The 23,821-nt window shown below is 52.3% G+C and overlaps 13 protein-coding genes across 13 annotated transcripts; 7 read left to right on the plus strand and 6 right to left on the minus strand.

The window, feature by feature from the left end:
• Positions 1-8: 8 nt before the first annotated feature.
• FIBRA_07751 (uncharacterized protein) lies at positions 9-909 on the minus strand (the record flags this gene model as incomplete). Its single annotated transcript, XM_012329418.1, has 2 exons — positions 9-631; positions 693-909. The coding sequence occupies 2 exons, from the start codon at positions 907-909 to the stop codon at positions 9-11; spliced, it is 840 nt and encodes a 279-aa protein (XP_012184808.1).
• Positions 910-1,472: 563 nt separating this feature from the next.
• On the plus strand, positions 1,473-2,301 carry FIBRA_07752 (uncharacterized protein; the record flags this gene model as incomplete). Its single annotated transcript, XM_012329419.1, has 2 exons — positions 1,473-1,595; positions 1,645-2,301. The coding sequence occupies 2 exons, from the start codon at positions 1,473-1,475 to the stop codon at positions 2,299-2,301; spliced, it is 780 nt and encodes a 259-aa protein (XP_012184809.1).
• An 850-nt stretch (positions 2,302-3,151) lies between these two features.
• Positions 3,152-3,528, plus strand: FIBRA_07753 (uncharacterized protein; the record flags this gene model as incomplete). The annotated part of the gene is made up of 2 exons (XM_012329420.1): positions 3,152-3,170; positions 3,239-3,528. 2 exons carry the CDS (start codon positions 3,152-3,154, stop codon positions 3,526-3,528), a joined length of 309 nt encoding a protein of 102 aa, XP_012184810.1.
• A 1,257-nt stretch (positions 3,529-4,785) lies between these two features.
• Positions 4,786-5,578, plus strand: FIBRA_07754 (uncharacterized protein; the record flags this gene model as incomplete). The annotated part of the gene is made up of 2 exons (XM_012329421.1): positions 4,786-4,908; positions 4,958-5,578. The coding sequence occupies 2 exons, from the start codon at positions 4,786-4,788 to the stop codon at positions 5,576-5,578; spliced, it is 744 nt and encodes a 247-aa protein (XP_012184811.1).
• A 734-nt stretch (positions 5,579-6,312) lies between these two features.
• FIBRA_07755 (uncharacterized protein) lies at positions 6,313-7,756 on the minus strand (the record flags this gene model as incomplete). Its single annotated transcript, XM_012329422.1, has 2 exons — positions 6,313-7,124; positions 7,177-7,756. The coding sequence occupies 2 exons, from the start codon at positions 7,754-7,756 to the stop codon at positions 6,313-6,315; spliced, it is 1,392 nt and encodes a 463-aa protein (XP_012184812.1).
• Positions 7,757-8,564: 808 nt separating this feature from the next.
• FIBRA_07756 (uncharacterized protein) lies at positions 8,565-9,438 on the plus strand (the record flags this gene model as incomplete). Its single annotated transcript, XM_012329423.1, has 5 exons — positions 8,565-8,883; positions 8,922-8,991; positions 9,047-9,148; positions 9,204-9,273; positions 9,337-9,438. The coding sequence occupies 5 exons, from the start codon at positions 8,565-8,567 to the stop codon at positions 9,436-9,438; spliced, it is 663 nt and encodes a 220-aa protein (XP_012184813.1).
• A 105-nt stretch (positions 9,439-9,543) lies between these two features.
• FIBRA_07757 (uncharacterized protein) lies at positions 9,544-10,263 on the minus strand (the record flags this gene model as incomplete). Its single annotated transcript, XM_012329424.1, has 4 exons — positions 9,544-9,640; positions 9,694-9,883; positions 9,942-10,112; positions 10,167-10,263. The coding sequence occupies 4 exons, from the start codon at positions 10,261-10,263 to the stop codon at positions 9,544-9,546; spliced, it is 555 nt and encodes a 184-aa protein (XP_012184814.1).
• A 252-nt stretch (positions 10,264-10,515) lies between these two features.
• FIBRA_07758 (uncharacterized protein) lies at positions 10,516-15,286 on the plus strand (the record flags this gene model as incomplete). The annotated part of the gene is made up of 24 exons (XM_012329425.1): positions 10,516-10,880; positions 10,951-11,116; positions 11,182-11,408; positions 11,460-11,613; positions 11,667-11,771; positions 11,819-11,964; positions 12,011-12,122; positions 12,173-12,337; positions 12,392-12,513; positions 12,569-12,776; positions 12,825-12,977; positions 13,027-13,125; positions 13,184-13,373; positions 13,426-13,568; positions 13,620-13,692; positions 13,745-13,869; positions 13,924-14,074; positions 14,124-14,239; positions 14,291-14,419; positions 14,473-14,550; positions 14,599-14,668; positions 14,719-14,849; positions 14,896-14,982; positions 15,041-15,286. 24 exons carry the CDS (start codon positions 10,516-10,518, stop codon positions 15,284-15,286), a joined length of 3,561 nt encoding a protein of 1,186 aa, XP_012184815.1.
• A 576-nt stretch (positions 15,287-15,862) lies between these two features.
• Positions 15,863-17,001, minus strand: FIBRA_07759 (uncharacterized protein; the record flags this gene model as incomplete). Its single annotated transcript, XM_012329426.1, has 6 exons — positions 15,863-16,067; positions 16,122-16,242; positions 16,299-16,441; positions 16,502-16,607; positions 16,663-16,782; positions 16,836-17,001. 6 exons carry the CDS (start codon positions 16,999-17,001, stop codon positions 15,863-15,865), a joined length of 861 nt encoding a protein of 286 aa, XP_012184816.1.
• Positions 17,002-17,419: 418 nt separating this feature from the next.
• Positions 17,420-18,571, minus strand: FIBRA_07760 (uncharacterized protein; the record flags this gene model as incomplete). The annotated part of the gene is made up of 1 exon (XM_012329427.1): positions 17,420-18,571. The coding sequence occupies one exon, from the start codon at positions 18,569-18,571 to the stop codon at positions 17,420-17,422; it is 1,152 nt and encodes a 383-aa protein (XP_012184817.1).
• Positions 18,572-18,756: 185 nt separating this feature from the next.
• Positions 18,757-19,217, plus strand: FIBRA_07761 (uncharacterized protein; the record flags this gene model as incomplete). Its single annotated transcript, XM_012329428.1, has 2 exons — positions 18,757-19,150; positions 19,207-19,217. 2 exons carry the CDS (start codon positions 18,757-18,759, stop codon positions 19,215-19,217), a joined length of 405 nt encoding a protein of 134 aa, XP_012184818.1.
• Positions 19,218-19,879: 662 nt separating this feature from the next.
• FIBRA_07762 (uncharacterized protein) lies at positions 19,880-20,646 on the plus strand (the record flags this gene model as incomplete). The annotated part of the gene is made up of 5 exons (XM_012329429.1): positions 19,880-19,968; positions 20,028-20,034; positions 20,091-20,287; positions 20,358-20,430; positions 20,485-20,646. 5 exons carry the CDS (start codon positions 19,880-19,882, stop codon positions 20,644-20,646), a joined length of 528 nt encoding a protein of 175 aa, XP_012184819.1.
• Positions 20,647-20,965: 319 nt separating this feature from the next.
• Positions 20,966-23,813, minus strand: FIBRA_07763 (uncharacterized protein; the record flags this gene model as incomplete). The annotated part of the gene is made up of 2 exons (XM_012329430.1): positions 20,966-21,718; positions 21,777-23,813. 2 exons carry the CDS (start codon positions 23,811-23,813, stop codon positions 20,966-20,968), a joined length of 2,790 nt encoding a protein of 929 aa, XP_012184820.1.
• Positions 23,814-23,821: the final 8 nt, after the last annotated feature.

Here is a 23,821-nt window from a genome sequence, read left to right on the forward strand (position 1 = left end):
TCTCTCTTTTAGCCCCTCCTATTCCTTTGCTTCTCCGCCTGAGACTTGGCGTTCCTCACGTCGGACCATACTCGCTTGTAATCTTTGTGATAATCCTTCTTGTCCTCTCTGAGTAGGTAAGTCCATTCCCGAAAGGGGGACGATAGAATGGCCTCGAGCTGATCCGAACTGCGAACTACTTGGCCGAACGGTGGTAATTTTGCTCTCGGGAATGTGAGAACACGAAAAAAGAGGCCAATGCAACACATAACATGGATTTCCTTCTCGGCACTGAAATGATAAGCTGCAACCTGAGCTTGCTGAACAACTTGCTGAACCATCTCTTCGAATTTAGAGTTGAGCGAATATTCGTCGAACTCGTCTCCGCGCCAGAACATGTGTGGGTAGGGCTTGATCTCATGAAGGAAAAGAAGTCGACAGACACCGTCAGGAAGAAATAGAAGAGTGTTAAAATCAGGAATCCGTTTGGGATCCACAAAGCGTGTGGGACGTTTTTGAGATGGATGCGGAATGGCTGAGCCTGGGTCATCTACTGTGACATCACTTGCTATGCTAGATAACGTCAGATCCAAAAACTCAGAAGAGAGTTCCTGAAAATCGCCATCTGATGCATGGCTGCGCAACACTCTGGCTATGGATGATGTACGTCAGCAAAAGATAATCAGGTAATCTTTAAGCCATGAGGATCTTACTTGACTCTTCAATTACAGCGTTGGGATCGAATCCATCAGGGCAGCTCATTGCTGGCTGAGGATGTACTAGAATACGATAAAGCTTTTTGCCATCACTACCCCGCCTCTGAGTATTTCGTAACGACAAGTTATTGAGCACGACGTCCCAGCCCAAGTAGAGGTCGTTCTCGTAGTCAGATTCCCTCGCGTCTTGTTCGAACTCTCGAATAGATGCCATATAATCTTTATATTTTACGACACAATGACGGGGCCAATTGTCACGATCGGATGGCATCCCTCCAGGAATAAACCTAAGATGCCGCGCCGCGTCAAGATCAATTCAGAGCATTGAGCGAGATCAGGTAGCATCACGTACCTGATATACAGGATGAAATCACAAAGTAGAGCAAGTGTGTCCTAGGAAAACAAATGTATATCGTATGTTCAAAGGATTTATATATGCCCAGCCATGTGGCTTAGGAAGCTGCAGCAGCCACGTGGTATAACATGTCATTGCGGTGAACGTCGTGTGGCGCCGCACGACGAGGTGTGTGAGGACAAAGAACATACTTGAAATGGAACTACATATGTAGTGGCGATCTCATGGCCGCAGCTACAAACTCTCGCATGGGAGTGTCGGACAAAGGGAAAGCCTCGTGAAGTTACTCAATCGGGATGCTGCGGCTGATCCGCGATCGGCGCCAAGCTCATGTGATGTTGAAGTACTTAAGTTGGAAGATCCTCAGCATGAACTCAGCGACCGTTCCCCCTTGCTAGACTTCTGCGCACATTCCCATCCCAATGTCTACTCGAAAGAACAAATACGTCACCCCAAACGTGCAGCATTTCTCACTAGATCCACGTGGTGGCCACCCTGATTTGACATTTCAATTCAAGCCTACATGGCAGCCATTGTGCAGAAAGGTATGTCGGCATGTTCGAGAATAAATGGCCTAACTCACGCTGAATTTAGGATGCCCCGGCCGCCTCTGAATATGAGCCATACCGGACTCTGCCTCGTATCCTGATACCTGTTCCAGGTCACCCCTTACGACCACCCAAGATGCGCTATGGGTGGATCGCCAACACAGACGCTCTCGTCGAACTTGCCAAAGAGCTCGATTGCGTTGCAATGTGTCCCCCCCCGGCGACTTACTCGGATGATTCCGACGACGAGGATCTGGGTGACGACGAGGATCTGGACGACGACGAGGATTTGGATGAGGAAGAAAGACGGACTGTGGTCAAAGAAGAATACGATAACAGCACGCCGGTCCAGGCAATCCTAACCTCAAGATATAATCCTGACAGATTTCCAAGTGAGTCTGAGGGGCAGTACATGGCCAGACGCGCGGGATGGGATGTGTTTAGGACATTCCAGAGGGTGGTAAACATTGTGCGAGAGGAGGAACCTGCTGCTCGAGGTACCCTCGCACTGCCCCTCGCGCTCTTCCGCAATCGCACTCCCTTCATGATCTCGGCCTTTTCGAACTACGACCTTACCTCAAAACGACTCCCAGATGTGAACGATTTGGACAAGCTGGCGCGCCGGCTGGGTCTGCAGGGAGAGGCTCAGTGGTTCTTGGATTCATCAGATTGGCGATGGCATGACAATGGCCAGCCTTACTGATGCTCGGTGATTCCTACCCACGAAGCAAGAAGACTTGTAATTAGAATATGTAATGATCCACATACGTTTGAGTTGCCGTTTGTTAGGTGCTTTTGAATACGGTTAGGTGCTCTGTGCTCATCCGTTACTCCCCCCTCCCTCCGTCTGCTTTCAATTTGAGATGTTACTCCTCGCTCGCTCTCGCAAATCGCTATTTTGTTTTCCACTTAGTTATAGTGAACATCAATGATCACTAAGCTTTGATTGGCGGACCAAAGGGGGTTGCATACGCCCAAAGGTTGAGTTTATTTACAGCGAGCGTTGTCCTTCGGCGCAGATGATGGTAAACCCATCTTATTCCTAGCTGATGTCCGAACCAGTTAACCAGCTCGTTGCTCTCGTACAATGCAGTGTAATACACGTACAGCGCATCAATATAATACGCCTCAGCTGCCCCATCCGCTGCGAACAGTACTGAGTGGCCAAGTGGAGTTCAGTTGGCCTTGGCTGGCGTAGGCGAGTGGTCACTCGTCAGGACTCGAAATACCTTGTCCACGATTTCCTAACCGGAATATTGTGGCTGGTCCATGTTGATTTTGATTGGCATCGACCCCATCACGATGTAGATGAATCCTGGAATAGTACTTGAGCTCAAAGATCAACGTGAATTTGGTAACCTTTGTCCGCTCTCCTCCCCATGTCTGCTCAACGAAAAAAAAAAAAATCACCCTCAGCGTACAACACCTGTCGGTGGATCCTCCCGGGGTTAAGTCCCACTCGACATTCTAATTCAAGCCTACTTGGGAGCCACTGCGCGTGGAGGTGTGTCGGCATTTGTGGTATGAAATGAAGTGGCTGGTTGACTCACATCATGATTATGATGATATATAGTATGCCTCGGCTGCCTCTATATACGAACCGTACTTGACTCTTCCTCGCGTTCTGATTCCTATCCCAGGCCACCCACAGCGGCCCCCTGTCATCCACTATGGGTGGACTGCTGATATCGATCTTCTTCTCGAACTGGCCAAAGAGCTCGATTGTGTCAAGATGTATACACGCTCGACGTTCGTATGCGATCCCGACGACGAAGACTTGGACGAGGAAGGAAAGAATTATGTAGAGAAGGAGGAGTACGACAACAGCACCCCGGCACAGGCGATTCTCACTTCCAGATTTAAGCCAGAAAGAGTTACGCGGGAGTCCGAAGTGCGATACGCCGCTAGGCGTGCGGGATGGGACCAATAGAGGACACTGCTGAGCGTAGTGAGCGTCGTCGGGAAGGAATTTCCTGCCTCTCAAGATACACTGCCTCTTTCAAGTGCACTTTTCTTCGATCGCATCCCAATCATCATCTCGATGTTCACGAACTATAATCTGACCACTGCACGACTTCCTGCGGCAGAACATTTGAGTGAAGTAGCTCAGCGACTAGGTCCGCAAGAGAAGACACAGTGGTACTTGGACTCGTCCGATTGGCGGTGGCGCGACAATGGCGAGCCTTATTGATTACCTCGTTAATTGCTGAATTTCGAAGCATGGAATTTTGTGTTCTATTAGCAGGTGCTGGGTTTTGAGTTCTCCGGTGCTTTCGAATACGCTTAGTTGTTCTCTACGTTCGTCTGTTGTCCACGCTACTGTGGATGCGACCGTTTTTCAATTTGTAGATGCATTTCTCCTTGCTGCTCCGATATGCATATATGGACGAGTAAGTCCGAATAGCAATTCGTTGCATTCAAAGACTCAGTGCCGAATCTGCAGTAGTATTGAGCGAGAATTAAATGGAGGGCGACATGAGCAAATAGGTCTGGGATACTTCGTCTCCACGACAACTCCTTTACGGTATCACTGTTTATAATTTGTCATGTTCAACCACGATCGTGATACACCTTACAAGCATTCACATCGGTGGAGACTTGGTTTGATCTGATGGGCCTCATGCAGCAGAGCCTTTCAACGCGTAGCAAAGTGCCCAGTCAAACCGTTCACTGCTGATTTTCGCCACCGCATGAATGCAGAACGGTACCTTCAAGATATTTGCGTCCAAACTCCCCTTATTTGCCGTTCCGGTATGAAGCAGCTAAAACTACTAGCAGGGCGCGGGCTCTTCCGTGTTGAGAGGTCGGAGGAGTCTACGCTGTCTCGTGCCCGCCGCACGGCGCATTGCATTCTTCCGAAACCACGCGGTCGCTCAGTGCCACCAGCGCACATCTGTTCGCTCCTACGATATCAAAAGCCGCGTTTCGTATAATATTTATCCTCGCCGTAGAGGCCCAGTGTAGGCATATCTGGAAAAAGATGTGGCTGTGAGTCATCTACGTCACTGGTCTTGTACCCAATTCGCTTCGACACGTTTGGGTACGAGACCATACGTGACATGGGGGTTGGAGCGTGGCACTAGGCCGCGTACTGTGGCTGATGAGTCTGTGGCGCCTTGATTTAATCTGCTTCAACTTGAACTCAACAATCCCTGTCTGCTACAGCCTCTATGTACTCACTGCCCTCATGTCTGCTTGCAAGCATCAATACCTCATCCCCAACGTGCAGCACTCCTCACTGGACCCTCCTGGTGTTCGACCTCAGTTGACATTTCAATTCAAGCCTACCTGGCTGCCGTTAACTCGGAAGGTGTGTCGGCATATGCGAGAATAATCTGCTCGGCTCACGTTGACCCCAGGATGCATCGGCCGCGTCTGAATATGAGCCATACGTGACTCTGCCTCGCATTCTGATACCTATTCTAGGTCACCCTTTACGTCCGCCCAGGATGCGCTACGGGTGGATCGCCAATGAAGACGTTCTTGTCGAGCTTGCCAAGGAGTTCGACTGCATTGTGATGTATAATGATTGCCCATATTTCTTGGACGATGGGGACGACGAGGACCTGGACGAGGAAGAAAGAAATGTTACGGTCACGAGGGTGTACGATACCAGTTCCCCAGAACAGGCGATCCTGACTGCAAGATATAATCCTGACAAGTTTCCGCACGAGTCTGAAGGGCGATATGCGGCCAGACTCGCGGGATGGGACGTGTTGAGGACAATGCAAAGGGTGGTGGAACTTGTTGGAGAAGAGGTCCCTGCCACGCAAGATAGACTTGCTTTGCCCGGCGCGCTCTTCCACAATCGCGCCCCCTCCATGGTCTCTGTATTCACGAACTACGATCTTACCTCAGATCGACTCCCAGACGCGGATGATTTGGATAAACTGGCGCGTCGGCTGGGTGTGCAGGGAAAGCCCCGGTGGTTCTTGGATTCGATACACTGGCGGTGGCACGATAATGGCCAGCCTTACTGATGTTGGTGGACTTTCCACCCGCGAAGCAAGGATTTGATTTGTCATTGGAATATGTATACTACCTGCGTGCGTTTGAGTTTCCGTTTGTCGAGTGCTTTCGAATACGTCTATCTTCATCTGTTGTTCTCCCTGCTCTCGATTTAAGGTCTCATTTCTACTCGGTCGCTCTCACAAACCGCTATTTGATTTCCTCTCAGCTAGAGTGAATATCAATGATCGTCAACGCTATGCTTGCTATGTCTCAAGTGGCAGGCTAAAAGCCGGGGTTGCTACGCCCAAAAGCTAAGTCGGATGGGGTTTTATTACAGCAAGCCTTGTACTCTCGGCACAGATTTCTGGAATTCTGGTTCGGGCAAACTAGTCCATCGTTGCTCAACACTTATCGCCTAATCGATTTTAACAAGAAGAAGCCAGTCTATCATTAATATGTCAATTCGCACCGCCGCAGTCTCCGCATCGGTACGGATCGATCTATGAGACAACGTCGGAACACTACTTGTCCACACGGTCTTAGGATATTAAATCAGAAGGCAAATTGAGGCTCATAGGGCCACTCAGTCTGAGCACAACACAAATTCTCGAAGACCTCTCGATTGTGGCCGAACGCCGCCATGAATAAATTCCATCACGCACGGTATTGGTAATACATCCATATTGGTTTAAATTCCTCTGCACGACTTAGTGTGACCAGCACGTTCAATCGTATAATGCACCCCCCGACGAACTTCGCGACATTAGACTCTCACTTTTATTCTCTGCACGAATCGCTCCCACGATCTGGGCAACTTCCTCTTTTTCATCGTCAATGACGCGTCCTGAGCCCTGCGCGCTGCTGAATTACGCTCGGAAAGCCGCACAGCGATGTCGGGAGGGACCTCGGGGAACTCCAAAAGCAGCGAGGATATATTGGGCGAAGGGATCGCTACCGCGCGGGTCTGCGGGGTCACAGGCCCGCTGCTCTCTGAATCGCTGCCGGAGTCGTCGGTGAACAGAGAGTCAGAAGCGTTGACGAATAGCGACTCGTCTCCGACCGGAGTGAAGGCCTTTGGGGGCGTGCCTATATTCTTCGGCACAGTGATCTTGTCGTTGTCGTCGGGAGACGATATCGGGCGAATGTCGACGATCTTGACCTCGGCCGCGTCGCTTGCGCCGGTGCCTACACGTAGGCAATCGGTGATGTCCACCGAGCCGACGGGACGTGATGAGGACAGAAGCGTTTTGACCGGCGGACAGAGGTTCGGTGCGGTGGGGAAGAATGTGTCGATTTCGATGACTGCAGCACGGAGCTGATGGATAGTGATGCGCTCCGCGGGATTGTCCACGAATATACGAGAGAGTAGGTCGACGGCGCCCCGCGAGATGTGGAGCATGCGCTGCAGGTACGGCTTTCCTTCGACGAGGTAGCTGGCGTATCCGGTATCCTGGGTAGACGCGATATGCCACGGGTTGCGCCCGGTGATCATGTTGACAAGGATGACCCCCAGTGCCCAGATATCGGAGATTGATGTAACGAACGGCCGCTTGCTTACATCTGCGCCGGCGCATTCTGGGATAGAGGGGTGAGCATGGGAGCTGTGTTGCATATCAATGGAAAATACCTGGACTCATATAGAATGAGCTTCCACAGCCGAAGCTGGCGCTCAACTTTGCCTTCGTGGCTAGGCCAAAGTCGGTCAAATAGACACGACTCCCATCTCCTGACAAAAGGATATTCTCCGGCTTCAGATCACGATGAGATATTCCCAAGTCATGACAACCATGGATGGCGTCAAGGAGCTGTAGGAATGATCTCTTCACGCGCACATCGTCATTGACATACATGCCGTGGTCGATGATAGCACTGAACAAATCACCGCCAGGACAGTAATCAAGGATCAGATAGAGATAGTGCTCTTCTTCAATGACGCCATGTAGTTTGACGACACATGGATGTGCTGAAGCTGCCTTGTGATATGCAATCTCGCGCTGCTGCAAGTGATGGTAATCTGACTCTTTAGGGTGTTTCAGGAGACACTTCACAGCATATGGAGTAGGCTTTGAGGGGAGCGAATTGTCGTATGCAAGGTACACCACACCATAGGCACCGGACCCTAAACGCTTAATGAGGCGCAAGCGCATGTGTTCCAAAGTGATGATGAGGCCCTTGAAATCGGGCAAGATGGCACTGAACTGGACCATGGCGAGAACGAGGGTGATGGCGAGGAGATGGCGAGGAGGAAATAAAAGTGAGCAAGAGAGTGCGAGTAAAAACTAAGAGCATGCGACTTGGAACTTGGTCAACTTAGCATCACGGACGCTGGGATGGAACTATATAGACCAAGTGTCGGGTATGAAGGCGGCTCACAGGAAAGCGGGCGATGGGAGCAGCGGATGATGGCGTTGGTATAGCCCGACCGATCCAGGACCATATCCGCCTTCCGCACATCCGACATGGGGGATTTGGATCTGGACTGGCTTTTTGCGGGATCGGGAACAGCGATGTTGCCTGAGAGCCCTCGATGCTTGCCGCGCGGATCGGTCTAAGCACACGTAGGAGATTCACAGCCGTACCGAGGCACTGCGAAAGGGAGTCAGCCACATGCTGTCCGCTATTTTCTACATTTCTCGGTGATCGAATAAGTGTTCGCATCTCAGAACCAGCGACAACCCACCAGCAGTTTCAAAGTGCCGAATATCTGTGCAGTGTGTAGACGTAAAGTGCCCAGTCAATCTATGAGTTGTTTTTTGACCCACATAGTGCATTGGAAGCCAACTCGTACGCGGTCAAGCATCATCCAAGTTCATGACATTGAGGGGCTCAGCTGACGGCGGTGGTGGCGGTGGCGAACCTTAGGCGAACTACGACTGCCTTATATGGAACAGAACCTGAATTGGGCCGAAGCTCGCCCGCGGTGTAATTCGGTACCCACGACCATGGTGTGAAAGCAAAACCAGTCGATTGGCAATACGAGAGCGCTCCACGTTCTCCGCCCCTTGAATGCAAACCATGAGCAACTTTCTCTCGAGAGTCCAAACGCTGCCCGACGCGCCCCCTCCGAACGACAATCCCGCCAGCATCAAGGGCAATGTGCCCCTCGAGCACAGGCGACACCTTGCTAACCTCATGGCCTACCACATAGCAAACCATCCAGGGAGCCGGGTCTTTGCACATTCAGAACTGGGCGGTTTAAAACAAACGGAGTTGTATGTCAGATGGATTGATGCGAGCGGAAAGGCGGAGCTGCTGCCCGAGGATCTGCCCCAGGACAGGCTGAGAAAGCTGCCGTTGCAGGGACAGACTGTCTGTGAGATTACAGTGACCGAAGGTGCGCAGATCAGCTCTGAATCAGGCTGCTTGTACTAGAGACGCGTGAAGATATGCTCAACGTCCACGGTGTCCTCGCGGGTGCGTTTGGAATGACCATGGTCGATGTGTAATCGTCATCTTCTGCTACTTGTGCGGCTGCGCTCATAGCATCGCGATTAAAGGGGCACCTTCTCGGCGCTATTTATAGTGTCACTCATGACCGGCATCGATGCTACGGGCACATCGGCCACTTTCAATCTAGTGTGGCATTCCGCCGCTAGAATGTGTGCAGGCTGTTTTTCGTCTTCATATCAATGGTGCTGAGATCCGTTTGTATAGGGGAATGGAACTGAGGATGGTCAGTACCACGCTTTCTGTTGGTGGCTCGATGATGGCGGCTCGCGCCGAGGTGAACGGTCTTGATGTATCAGCTTCCCGAAGCTGCTACTTACATCAATCTTGTGTTCTCAAGGTATACGAGAAGAAGACATCTCGTCTACTTCTATCTGCAATCCAGACTATTTCGCCATTCAACAAGAAGTCAAAAACATCAAGTTCTGGTGCCAAACTATGAGATCATCGAGCCACCTGTGATTTAACGTTTGTACGTACCGCGAATGGCCTATGTTGCGTTCTATTCTACGCACGTTTGTAAAGAAATTGCGCCCATTGATGTAGCTCATGAGCTGAGAGTTGTTAAGTATGCTTGTAGTTTATTCAATGCACGATATCTATGCGAGAGCTTGTTCTTTTGCTCCGCACTCATCTCTGCGTACCTGTGGCTGCGTTCAGTTCCGTGGATCTCAATGAAATGAATGTGAGTTCATACGTCTGGCCTGTACCATCAGCCTCGAAGACTGGATCCCATCCGAATTTCCCGTCACCCCTAGCGGGCACAATGCGCCCGTCTGTTCGGCCTTCAAACAAAATGGGCTCAGTCCCAGGTCCAGCGCTGTAAGCAAATGTGCAAAGGGCCCAGGCTGCCGTAGTTGGAAAGCCTGCGAGCAAGTTGTTTAATCCTGTATAATAATATCCTTCCGTGTCAGATAAGATGACACTCTAATGAACCTCACTCACCTTCATGGCCGAGCTCCTTGAGGAAGTATTTGATGTACGGCCCCGGCAGTCCATTGAGTGCCTCAAAACAAAGCGCACTATCCTCCGTAATGCAGGGCCCACCAAGTAGCTCTGCAGCACGGCGACATTTCGCAGCGGCAACCTCGCGAGTAGTTCCTTGAATTTCTTCAACTATAATCCAAGTCAGTGATATTAAGAGAGTTGGTAAGGAGAGCCGCGACTCACTATCGAGCTCGCGCGAGACTATCTCGACTTGCGACTCCGCGAGAATGGCGCGAACCTCTTTCAACTTGTTCGCATTTCCTGTCACGAATACTGGCATGTTGTTCAAGGCGATGTTATGCGATGCGATTAGACAAACTATTACTGACTCAAATTTCTGGACGCCATACCGCCACCTCCGAGCCAAGGCGAGTCACCACCTCTAGTCTGATAGGGTCGGGAAATACCGAATAAGGTGTGGGCCATTGTGCGAAAACGCCTGCCCTGAATTGATGCGAGACGGGCGCCAAACGCGCTCATTGTGACTTGCCACAGCGACTTCCTCCGTCGCGACGCGCTTTATGTTTTAATAATGGCCCGTAGGGTGCTATCGCATAATACCGACGACTCTCAGAAGGAAAACTCAGCTCCCAATCGCGACAGAGGCAAGACAGAACAGCCGAATCAGAGGAGAATGGCGAAGGGCAAGGAGACCGCACGTCGACGCGTGGACAGCGAGGAAGAGCACGATGCTCTAGATGCCGAGGAGTATGATCAAGGTGAAGTGGATGCGGAGGACGGGGAGGAGGAAGCTGAAGGCGACGATGACGAGGAGGACGCGTCCCCTAAGGGAAGAAAGCGCGCTCGAGCGAACACCGTAGGCGACTCGCGTCCAGCTGTTAGTCCCAAGCCAGAAAAAAAGGAGCGCATACAGACACTTCCCCGCGATACGGATGGGTACGCATTCATCTCGATTTGACTAGAGTTATCTACATTTGACCGGCGGTGCTCCGGGATGCTCACCTAGCTTCATTCCGGGATCGATTGTTCGTATCAAGCTAGAGAGTTTCGTTACATACGATTCCGTGGAGTTCCGCCCTGGACCTTACCTTAACATGATATTTGGGCCGAACGGTACAGGTAAGAGTACCATTGCATGTGCTATATGTTTAGGGTTAAACTTTCCACCAAATGTGAGTCCGCGATACTTATTCTAGGATTATACTTAGCCCAACAATTGTCACACTTGCTACGTTAGGTACTCGGTCGCGCATCGGACTTGAACTCCTTTGTAAAGATTGGAGCGGACTCGGGATTTATTGAGATTGAGCTTAAAGGCCCGAAAGGAAAATCGAATTTGGTTATCAGGCGCACTTTGACCGCGAAGACCAAGAGCTCGACTTTCACCCTGAACGGCCAGTCTGCCACGGGTCGTGAAATCCAAACTCGCATGGCTCAGCTCAATGTCCAAATCAGCAATCTCTGGTAAGCGCAAACATGTAACGACTTCGTTTCGGCGAATAAATTCATCTGTAGTACGTTCCTGCCACAAGACAAGGTGTCAGAATTCGCACAGATGTCTCCTCAGCAGCTCCTGAGAGAAACTCAGCGTGCAGCTGGTAATGCCAACTTAACGTCATGGCATGATACGCTTATCAGCTCAGGAAAGGATTTAAAGCAGCTGCTCGAGGTGATCTTCGCTGCCTTCTCAATTCTTTGTGAGTCACTCACGCAAATGTGTAGCTCCTCAATACTGCCCGTGACCAGCATAAGACCTTGCAAGACCGCAATGCTACGTTAGAGCGCGAAGTCAAAAAATACGAAGAGCGTCGTCAGATAGAACGTGACGTAGGTGCTATATTGTATCTAAGTACGCATGCGCTGATCTGGGATAGATTGAACTTCTCGAGCTTTTCTTACCCTTTAGAGAATACATAGAGGCAAAGGAAGTGTACACAGCTGCCAAAGAGGCGCAGAAGAAGTTGCTCGATCGTGTGAAGCAATTACAGGCTAGGAATGCGCCAATAGAGGAGCGGAAGAAGTATGTCCACCACGTTTCTATTTCCTATAATCTAAGTCTGTTTCAGCGCGCTGGAGAAGGAAATGAAAGAGTATGAGGAGAGGCGAAACTTGAAGAAGGCTTCAACTCGCAAGAAGTTTGACTCAATTTCGCGGAAGTGGGGTGAAGCAGAAAAGATGGTACATGCGGACGAGTAGCTGAGATGCATACGTTCTGACGTTATGCGCAGGGTGAATCGTCTGAGGATCTCAAAACGAAGCTGGAGAATCTGAAGACTGCTGAAAGAAACCGGCTCAAAGAAATAGCGAGATTGGAGAAAGCTATTAACAGTGCACAGAACGATATTGATAATCCACCGCCTATGGAGAATCTAGAGGGGGCCCATCGCGAGCTTGTAAGTATTTCGCGGATATCACTAGATTTACTTCAGCTTACTTATCTCTCGCAGAAACACGTGAGCCTTCAACGTGCGGCGCTCAAGAATCGAATTCAAGACCTGCAGGATAGACAGAAGATGAACGTATCTAAGGCATCCGATGCCAGAAACCTTGTGGACCGGAATGGAGATCAGTGAGTCGCTTGTTTGTACATTCCGTGTATTGCTTGACAAATTCGCATTCAATAGATTGAGACAGCTAGACGACGCCAATCATAGGAAATTAGAAGGCCTGGCTAGATGGGACGGAGACTGTGCCAATGCCGTACGATGGTTGAGAGCCAATCGTCACCGATTCAAGATGGAAGTTTTTGAGCCTCCCATTCTTTGCTTGACAGTTCCTGACAAGCGGTTTGTCAATGCTGTTGAAGCTTGTTTTGGGACATCTCAACTGAAGGTAATGATCGAGTCCGATGTTGTGTCTCTACTGTTAATATCTTGCTAGACTTTCGTTGCTCAATGCGAGGAGGATTATCGGTTGTTCAATCACGTATTCGCTGACACACCAGAGGCTCTTGGGAAGAAAGTCCGTCTTCATACGTGGTTCAGACCTGTGGATGAGAATCTGGTAGGCGCTCCGCCTTTGACTGAACAGGAGGTTAGTGTACTTGACGGTCATGCGCGGATGTTCCTCACATTTGCTTCAGATGCGTGAATATCATTTTGACGGATATGCGATTGACTACGTCAGCTGTCCTGAAGGTCTGAAGTGGTTTCTGAGGAACAACATGCAACTTCATCGAGTTGTAAGTAGATTTCAGTGATTACTCACTGTCCGACTTATCGCAGACGTCATTATCATAGGCAATTGCTCTCGATCCGCGCATCGTAGATCCCGCTCGTACAATGGAGATTATGTCTAGCGGCGACGGATCTACTAACTATGTCGTCGGAAACGTCTTCAACAGTGCTAGCCGTTCGAGGTATGGAAAGCGTTTAGCGCAGACCTCCACTAGAGAGATCAGACAAGCAAAGAACCTCGTGTCAGTTGCTGGTAAGCGGGCCGTTCAACAATGGGCTTTGCACTGATGACATGCAAAACGCAGTCGATGAGGAAATCAAAAGGCGTGTCGAGCGGGCCCTTGCCGAGGCTAGGGACACGGTGTTAGCTTGTGAGAATGAGGCCACGCAACTTGCTGAAGAAGAGGCCGGCATCCGGCAAGAAGATAAAGTTTTCAAGGATCAAATCGTCAGTGACTTCACCGACTGTTCTAACACGTCTGTACGATAACAACTTTAGGACGGGCTTCAATCTCGCATCAGCAAAGTCTTGGAGCAGCAAAAGAGACTCACGAATCTGAAATTGAAGATGGGTAAGTCCCCTGGTTTCTGCTCGCACACTCTGCTCATACATCTTCGTCATAGAGCGTGACGTGTCCAAGCTAGACGATTTGCGTCTCAAGCCCTCCGTAGACGTGGAACGCGCTCGCTTGAAGCGAGAGCTTCTGAATTTGGCACGCAAACGAGCCGATCATGCAAAGGATTATTTGGTATCGACAACCTTTATGCGCAACATAACGTCCGCTCTGACGCAATCAATTTAGACTCTCATTCGTGCAGCGATCAATGAGCAAGAAGAAGCAACATGCTTGGGATTGCAAACAACCCAGATTGCTGCTAACAAAGTCGCTCTCGAGGCGCTGCATAAGGAGAAACACGAAGAATATCAGAAAGCTCTTGCCCGATGGACTGAAGGTAGGTCAATCATTATTTGTTTTCCTGCTACGACTGGACTGTCACACAGCCAAAAAGCGCTATGAGGCTGCGAAACAAGATTCTAAAGAGAAGCTCGAGATCAGCAAACAAAAATTAGACTCGGTCGATGATGATATCCGGGAGCGCTTCCGTTTGATGGAGCAGGTTCGTCTTTCTTTCTGTATGGGAATGTGTCCCCCTGAGCGACTTCCCCAGAGCGGAGAGGCAAGTGAGAAAACGGCTGATGAGGTCCAGACGGAACTCGCTGCGAAGAAGGCTCAATTGGAACTGAACAATCAGACCAACGCAGGTGTCGTCGATCAGTACAAGAGGCGTCAGGCCGAAGTCAGTCCTTCTACCTTGGGATTTTCCGATGTCGCTGATCTGCCATCAACTAGATCGAAGCTCTGAGTACGACCATTGCAGACAGGGAGAAGAGAATCGAGCGGATTGAACGGCAGATCAAGTCCGCAAGAGTATGTCCTGTATTGTCGATCAATTGGTATATGTCTAATGGCACACAGAATAATTGGCAACCTGCTCTCGAGGCATTGGTACAAAGTATCGGCCAGAAGTTCTCCGCAGCCTTCGACCGTAAGTGATTTTGCCACTCGCAAACACGAATCAACGCTCATTCTATGCAGGACTGGGTTGTGCTGGCGAGGTCAGGATAAGCGAGAATGAAGACTACGATAAATGGGCTATTGATATTTTGGTCAAATTCCGTGACCACGAGAAGCTACAGCTTCTGACAGGCGAAAGACAGTCTGGAGGAGTAAGTAAGCCATTTACACTTGCTTCTTTTCTGACCCCTGCTTTAGGAGCGATCTCTTACCACCATTCTCTACTTGATGAGTCTTACCGAGGAGGCTCGTGCGCCATTCTCGCTTGTCGACGAGATCAACCAGGTCAGCACTCCGCACGATCATATTAAAGGGAGCTAGCTAACCATAGCATCTGTTATAGGGTATGGATCAACGAGCTGAGCGTGCCGTCCATAATTCGCTTGTCGATGTCACCTGCAAGGCCGATAGCGGACAGTACTTCCTGATTACGCCGAAACTCCTCCCGGACCTCAATTACGCCGAGCGTATGAAAGTTCTGTGCGTGAACAACGGAGAATGGCTGCCAGAAGAGTCGCCTAAGATGGGCAACATGATGAGCTTGATCAATGGGTATTTGCAGCACAATCGAGCAAACGCATCGCCGTAGATGTCGAGACTGGTGCATGTGCGCCAACAGTAACTTATTCGCTACATCTTATACCTTGACTATACCTTGATGATCTCATAGTTATGTGTACACCTTAGTAGTAATTAGTTAGAGAAAGCAGAAATTATACTGACAAGACTAGAGGCTAAAGACAATAAAAGGGTTTCAGACTGGTTCAAATTGTAGAATATTGGCAACAACCAGGCTGATTGTTGCTTTGATCTTTGGGTTGATGGTCATTTTACAGATGGTACACTGGTGCAGAAAAATAAAATACAGTGCACTTGTGGTGTGTAGGTGTCTGAGACAGTTCTTGAAGCTTCCAGCTCTCAAGGGTGCCGAAAGTGAACCATATGCTGTTATTAATTGAGCTTTATTATAACTCAAGGAGTGAGTGTACAACATGAAGATTGCTTACCTTGAACTATTCAACACACATTTTGCAGGCTTGAGGGACAATCCCCAAAAGTGAGTGCAAAGAACTTGCACGCCACTACTATGACAAATCCAGACACCCTTGATGACAAGGCTGCTGAGCTCGCTCAAATATGTGTATATGCTCTAAGGCGAAAGGGATTATTGATTTAATATTCTGCTATATATACGAGAATGATTCTCTTTTGCAGTAGCAATGCATTGGGTCAGCACATCTTGGCCTCCAACAACCGTAAGCCCGAGTTGGGCAACGGAAACCAGATCTCCGTTCTCGTCGACGACTACGGAAAGCGTGGTGTCCAGCAGGGGCTCTTCAAAAGACGTCGGGTCCGCAAGCACGTGTGTTCTGTGTGAAGTGCGGTCAGAAGTGAATGGGAAAGGCTGTGGGAGTACCACGCACGAGTCGAAAATGCCGAAGGACATTGAGGTCGGCGATCGGCCGAGTTGCAACGGCTGCTTGACCTTGCGCGAGCAGGTGGTGCGGCCTGTCTCTTCGTCGTACGTCGCCTCGGGGAGTTGAGCTGTCCAATATTTCATGTGAGAAAACAATCAGCGGGCCAGTCGAGCTGGGGCGCACTGTTCTTTAGGGCTGCCACCATGGCTAACAGTGTCGCGTCGAACGCGTTTCCGTCGTAGTTGATACACGTCGCGTCGACGTATAATACCCACACCGCCTTGCCTCGCGCAATGCATAAAGACGATGTGGGCAGGATTCCGGAGCTGCCGCGTGCGTCGGTCAATCACGGCGTAGGCCGTCGAAATCACCACTCAGCGACTCACGCAATGAGCGCCTCATTGAGCCTGTCTGAGAGCACCTGTGCCTCTTCGGTGGGAGGACCTGGCTTGAATTTTGGAGAGCAAATCGCGGGAAGGTCCAAGTTCGGAACTGCGCGACAGTCTTGAGGGGATGCTACGGGCACTCGGGAGACTAACGGACTCACCAAGAAACCCGTCCCCTGGACTATCCAGCTCAGGCTCTGCTATCTCTGCCTTCACACCGCACACGATCGTCGTGTCCCCCAGACGGACGAGTGCCGACCCGTCGGCAGTAGATATCGAGCCTGGGTGCGAATTAAAATGAGAGAGCGCCTTCATGGGACTGTATAACACGGACCTACATTCACCGAGACGTCCCTCCATTCTTCGAATCCGCGGCCATCGGGTCGGACGTTCTCTGCAAGGAACCGTTCAAGATAGACTTTAGGATGAAGACGCTGGAATGTCGCAGCTCGGAGTGCGTCTTGTTCGGTCTGGCTCGTCGAAGTCGACGGCTGGGACATGTTATGGGCGTTTTCCCAGTTGAGAGCAACAAAATTGAGACCGTGCAGTTATCAGCCGACACGTCTGCTAGGCGGGAACTGAGACTACGCGGCAAAGTTTGCAAAGTGCAGATCTGACCAATTGTCTGTGCTACACCAGAATACAGACGCACTAACAGGTTAGTTAAACTCAGGTGCAAGAAACAGACACAGGAGCAAGATGAAGCAGACGAAGATGGCTGAGAGCTCAGTCTGAGTCGGCGCGAGTGCACGCCGACGGGTTCGGCAATTTCCCTAGATACTCGGGCTCTCTTGGCAGCGAAGGATATTGTATCATCTTCGCATATTCTAGTACAACCAATCTTGCCTGTAGATGGTCCTTCAACCCCATTAATCATACATTTATCTTTCGTTCTACATTTTCCCACTCCTCTCCCGCTCAGATAAGGCCTTTGCAGACTGCAAGCTCAGCGTTGAGAACGCTGCTCGTGGCTGCACCAATGGCGACGTTGTTTGCGAGCACGACAAACTTGATGTCCAGCACCCTACATTGACGGACACGTCCAACGCTCACCCCGGCACCCGCCTGGTAGTCGCGATCCAGCCGCGGCTGTGGCCTGTCGGCCTCCTCGTGCACGAAGATTGTGTGCCGCGGAGCGGACGGACAAGACAATGTCCAGGCATCAGACGTGAAGCCGAGTAGGGCTTCGCGGACCTGCTGCGGGCTCGGCGGTGGCCTGCGCGCGAAGCGCACCGAGACGCACTCGGTGTGGCCCTCGATGACGGGGACGCGATTGCAGGATGCGGAGACACGGAGGGGCTGCTTCGCGTGCATGTCGAACTCCTTGCGGCCGTCGTCGCCCTCGGTGATCCCACCGAGGATTTTGAGTGTCTCCCATTCCATCTTCTCCTCCTCACCGCTAATGTACGGCACGACATTGTCGATGATGTCCATGCTGGGCAGCCCGGGGTAGCCGGCGCCTGAGATGGCCTGCATCGTGGTGACCATGCATGACTCGATGGGGCCAAAGGCCTTTTCAAGGGCGGCGAGGGGCACAACAACGCCGGTGGTAGAGCAATTGGCATTGGTGACGATGAAACCCTTTTGCAGAGGTGGTGAATGCAGAGCACGCTGCTGGTGCACCATGGATAAGTGCCTCGGGTTGACCAGCGGCACTATGAGGGGAACATTGGGATCTCGTCGGTGGTTCTTCGCGTTTGAGAACACGGCGAAATCTGCACTCCGGAAACGTTCCTCTAGAGGCGCATTAGCTGCGAACAGGGGAGCGAGGCAGGGAAACACACCGATCGGGCCTGCGACATCGGCGTCCAAACCGGAGAAAACAACCTCACAGTCGCTGAAAAACTCCGGGCTGCACTCGTGTACGGCCACATCTCGTACGACGGCGGGGATGGGTCTCGTTTGCTTCCATGTTACTGCGAGGGCGTATGTCTTCCCTGCTGATCTCTGCGACGCACCGAGGGCATGGAGGACAAAGAACGGGTGGTCTGCGAGGAGGACAACGAAACGCTGGCCGACGGTGCCGGTTGCACCGAGGACGCCGACTTTAATCTTGCGGCCGTCGTGCATGGGAGATGGAGGAGAGGATGAGAGTTGGCCGGCGACGCTCAGATTTCGAGTTCGGACGTCTCTCAGCTTGTCACGCCAGGCTGGGGCTGGCAGCTGGAGTCTGGAGAGGGTGTGACACACGGGGCGTGACGCGTCGTGATCCCGGTCGATCGATATGCGGTCACACGGGTTGAGTGTCGACCACGATGTCCGCCACCGCGACGACCCCCGACGAGGCCGCGCAGCTCCTCTTCCCGCCCAACGTCCAGTACAACAACAATCACGTCTCTACACTCAAATTTCTCTCTGCTTGCTTTGCTGGCGCCGCTGCCGGCATCCTCGGTCTTGAGAACGCGCTCGGATTTGCGCTCTTCGTTTTGTCGACCCTCTTTACGTCCGCGTGCCTCTATGTGAAGTGCAAGGGCAAGCCGACAAAATATATACCCGGCGGGTGGTGGGAGCTGGTGAGGCCGAGTCAGGAAAACATGTTCTCATTTATTCTAGTGTGGACGCTATTCTATGGTGCGGCTGTATTGTCGTCGGAGACCGGAGAGCATATATTGACGCATGTTCCCCTGGATGACGCAGGGATTGTGCACGGTGCGTATCCTGTGATCAAGAACCGTAGCCGAGATGCGAGCTGACCCTTGCTTCAGTGTATGATTGACCTGCTGCTGGGCCGAATTTCGCATGCACGCGCCGCCAGACCATCGCCCTAACTCCTCCCTGGTGCGTTCTCTTGCGCCCAACACCTTCTTGTATCCGATTTGATACTTCTGCTCCAGATGCGGTGCACACGGCGCTTCCCTGGTCGTCCAGACAGGTCCTCGCGTCCGCCCTGGAATACGGCATAGCCAGCGAGATCAGATCCCAGTTCCCAGTGTTACGTACCCGCAGGTCGTGTAGCTACGTTTTCGTCGTCGTGTCACCGTCCTTACGAGCTGCAGAACAAGACATGATCTTTCCTAGAGCCCACCTAGCCTCGCGAGAGGCAGAAAGAGCTCATTCCGCCCAGACGGTGCCGCTATCCGCCTGCTGGTGGATGTCGAGATCAAGAGGTGGTTCGCTGAGATATAATCGTGGGTAAGAAGGGAAGAAAAGATGATGTGTTTCAGAGATCACCACCGTCGTGTTACAGATTCATGCTGCAGCCAATCGATAGGCCATGGCGCACTCGTGGCCCGCACGTGGCTCCCGGCTCAGCGCGCCTCCTTATTTGGGATGCATTGTTCAGAACGAGATGATTATGAATTCATGATACGAACCTCTGCCGCCAGAATATGAGCCCCCGTGCGCAATCCGCGGGCTCGGTCTGCTTTCCGCTCTATCATGTCAGCTCCTTGTAGTCTCCTCCAATACAGTGTAGACCCATGGAACGCCAGGTTTGAGGACATCGAGAGCCGCCTTGCCTTCACTGTGTACGTCTCTCCCGCCCTTCCGCCCCTCCCCTATTGATGACCGTCGCATCGCGATGCAGGACAATGGTACGTCCGTACCCCGTCCCGGGGCCGTCGGAATTAACGGTGCCGCCCCCACGCAGGTGGAGGAAGACCCCAACCTCATTATGCGACTCACACGAGAGAAACCATGGGCAGAACAAAACGCCGATAAAATCATGGGCCCCAGCAACTCTTACTTCTACTTTGGCCCCTCGCGCACTCCGGGATATCTCGTCTACGGCAACAGCCCACAGCAGTCCATGGTAGACGCGTGGCGCCAGAAGAAGGAGAATAGCACGTATGCACAATGGCCCGCACTCATCGGCCTGCTTCTTATCGCTGATTCTGCTCTACAATTCTCCGTGCAGCTCGCGGTATTTCACTGCCCAGAACGGGAAAGAGTATAAGTGGAGAGGACGGGACGCCCCACGACGCTTCGAGGTGCGTCTGCCTGCCCCCCCACAGTTATCGGATTCTCTTTAGCCAGATTTTCAGTGCTGTGACAGTAAGGGGCTCACGGTGGCGCTGTGGGAGATCAGTCAACTCGAAGACGAATTCCATGCCAGGTTGACCGTCCAACACTCGGCACTCGCCATTATCACGGAACTCGTGACAACGTTGACCCTCAACCGCATTGCATTGATTTTGAATTGGTGATTCAGTTGCGTGTTGCCGCTGGGGACTGCCCCCCCTTACTTCCTTCTAATACCCGCCTCATAACGTGTTTGATTCGTTCCATTTGATCGTCTGTCCGAGATCCAGACACATTTTTGCGTATCTAGCTTGCTGCGATTACATACCTTCCACCACGCAATTGGCAAGTCTTATCACCGACGACCGAACCTCCCTGCTGAACATGACTTCCGTGAGGGCCTCGTGTCACACCATTGCGAACCCTACACACACAAGTCTACGGCAAACACACCTGCCGACCTCACTCGGGCTGATTGCAACCCAACAACCGCCCACCAGTCTTCTAGCCTTCCTTGCGAACGTCTTCTTGTAATACGATCAATCGGGACCACTCCGGTTCGTCCTCGAAATCCTTCGTCCGTCCTATAAACGTCCGCACTATGCTTCGTGCCTGCAGCCTCCAATTGAACGACTCTGCACGTGGCCCGAAATTTCTCAGGACATCGACGATATCTTCCACCTCCGTCACAGCCTCTCGCCACTTCACCACATCTGTCTCCCCCTTTTCCATTGTCCCCGCGGCACTGCATCTGTATCCATCCAGGTAAGCATTCAATGCGTCCTCCCACCGTCCTTGCCAAGTCAGCAAGCGCGCCCACGCCCGAAAGATTCGTGGCGAAGATACACGCGGTAGAATGGTGCGCTCGAATAGGTCAGTAACGCGCCTTAGCAAGCCGTGCCCCTCGTTCGGATTGTGCATGGGCTGAGCGTTGTTCCCGCCACCCTCCACAGCTTCTGCAGGGTCTGCGGGTGCTCGTGTGACAGCATCTACGAGGCGCTCTAGTACCTCTTCGTCTACGCATCCTGCGCCATCTTTTGTGCTGCGCTCTTCCACGACGCGGCCTAAAGCGCGGCACGCCTCCGATAGCTCGCCGACGTCCATCGCGATGACCATGTAATTGTTCCACATTCGCCAATTCTCGTAGGAAAACTTCAACCCTTGTTTAAGTGCACGGAATGCAAGCATCTTGTTACTGAAGGGTATGCTCCCGCTTGACTCATCGGAGATCGTTAGATCCGCCACCTTCTCTTCCACCTGCTCAAGCGCAAGATCAAAACGCTGCAGCCTCAGTCACATGTTTGATACGCCATACCTTGCCGTCTCCTGCCTCGTCATCTTCCGGCTCGACCTTTTTTCCCGTCTCGCCCATACGCAGGTAGACACTCGCAAGATTGTTCCAGCTCTCTCCGTCTTCGTCATCGATCGTAACGCACCGTGTGAACCCCTCGCGCGCACCCTCCCAGTCCTCGACGCGCACGTATGCACAACCAAGGATAAACCACGAACGCGCAAGCAGGGGGTTGATGGCGACCGCACGCCTCAAGCATGCAATCGTTTCCGGATATTCTGCCCGGGCGAAATGGAACCCGCCCAAGGAGCGCATTGCGCGCCCGGACGTTTCCGCGGACACGGCCCAGGCGTGCTCGTAATGCTCACGCGCGTGCTCAGGCTCCAGGTCGCCGAGGAGACACCACAGCTTCGCCTCTCGCGCGGCATCAAGCGTACGGCGGCGCTGTTCGGTCGCGCTCTTGGCCTTCCCGCGCTCGAGGACGACGTCCGCCTCGGCCTTGCGGCCCTCAAGGAGGTCGCGCACGATTGCAATGCCGCGGTCGCGCCGCTCCATACTCTGCCAGCAGCGGACGACGTCCTCCCACATCTCGAGCCGCTCGAAGATCTCGAGTGCGGACTTGACGACACCGAGCGAGAGGAAGCGGCGGGCGAGCTCGTGCTCCATCTCCCAGCGGCTCGGGAGCGGGAGCGCGTGCACGAAACGCAGGCGCTCCGCCGTTGGGGAGTCGGCCGTGGGCATTTGGTCGACGAGCGCCTGGAGCTGCAGCGTGGACCGCTCTACTGTGCGCGTGCGTGTAGACTCGAGGCGGGAGCGCAGGAGAAGGGCCATGGTATGCACCGACCAGTTGCGGGGATGCGAAATGACGCGCGCGACGTAAGGGGACATTTGCTCGGCGGTGATGCCGTGCGAGGGCGACGTGTTGCGGACATTAAGGCACATGGCGAGCAAGATACATTGGTCTAGTGGGTGCAGGGCCGGCTGCGATGACGGATTAATGTGATTTAGGCGAGAGGTGTTGGTTGCTGTGGAAGAGGACGTAAATTCGGTTTGCTCTAATAGTGTATCGTCGTTTAGGGCGAGGGTCTCAGGAATTGTTACGTCGTTCCCCGCCGAATCAGAGTCATCGGGCATCGATTTAGCGCTTGATTCAGCCGTGTCCGGGCTTTCGGGTGGACAGTCCTCCCTTTGGCGGGATTCGGCGAGCAAGACGAGCTGGGTTATGTCATTCTGCTGAAATTTGGTGCGCTTTCCGAGGGCCCCAGTAAGTTCGTATTCTAGTTGTGTCGCGCGAGCCGCGCGGACGAAATACTCTGCCGCTGTCTTGTCGTGTCCCAGAAGATGCTCGAGCAGGCCTTGCTCAAGGGTGAGAGCACCGAAAAGATCGGGCTCGGATGAGAGGTTTTTCAGCAGCGGCTCAACAGATGATAAGACGCCCGGGGGTACTGCAGTAGGTTCATCTAGTACCTGCTGGTGGACAAACCAAGTACGAAGTCTCCACCAGGGCGCGGTCTGGCAATGATGATAAGGGATGTCGAAGAGGAGTTTCGCGAGTCGGAGGAAGATGGGGTTTTTTGATAAATGGTACGCTGGCTCCCCGCCATAAGCAAGCTCCGCAGTGGATTTTTGATTCAATAACTCCTCAGTTATAATCTGAGATAATTCCGGAGGAACCGAGATAACCTCCAGAGGCTGTACATCCACATCAGGGCCCGTCCAATTTGCCTGGATGAAAGCATGCAGACATGCGGCTGCGAGAGTTAATCGGAGGAGCTCGTCCTCCTCGGAGAGGGCTGATGTGGTGGGGGTAAAATCAAACCACTTATCTAGGGGGAGATCCGCGCAGTTTTCGGAAGTGCCTTTTACGTGAATTGTGAATAAACTTCGAGCGGCGGATGATGTGAGCGGGTCGCGGAAGGCGCCGTTAACGACATTTTTCGCGAGCTCAACGGTCGAGGGCGGCCACGGATGCTGGAGTCCATCGTCCCAGACGGCGGCGAGGAGGGCGCGCTCGATGGGCTGCATCCTGCCTGCTCGATCGAAGAATGTATGAAGAGGCATCGGCATTT

Source organism: Fibroporia radiculosa (genome assembly GCF_000313525.1).
Source record: "Fibroporia radiculosa TFFH 294 genomic supercontigs, scaffold16192, whole genome shotgun sequence".
Lineage (NCBI taxonomy): Eukaryota > Fungi > Basidiomycota > Agaricomycetes > Polyporales > Fibroporiaceae > Fibroporia > Fibroporia radiculosa.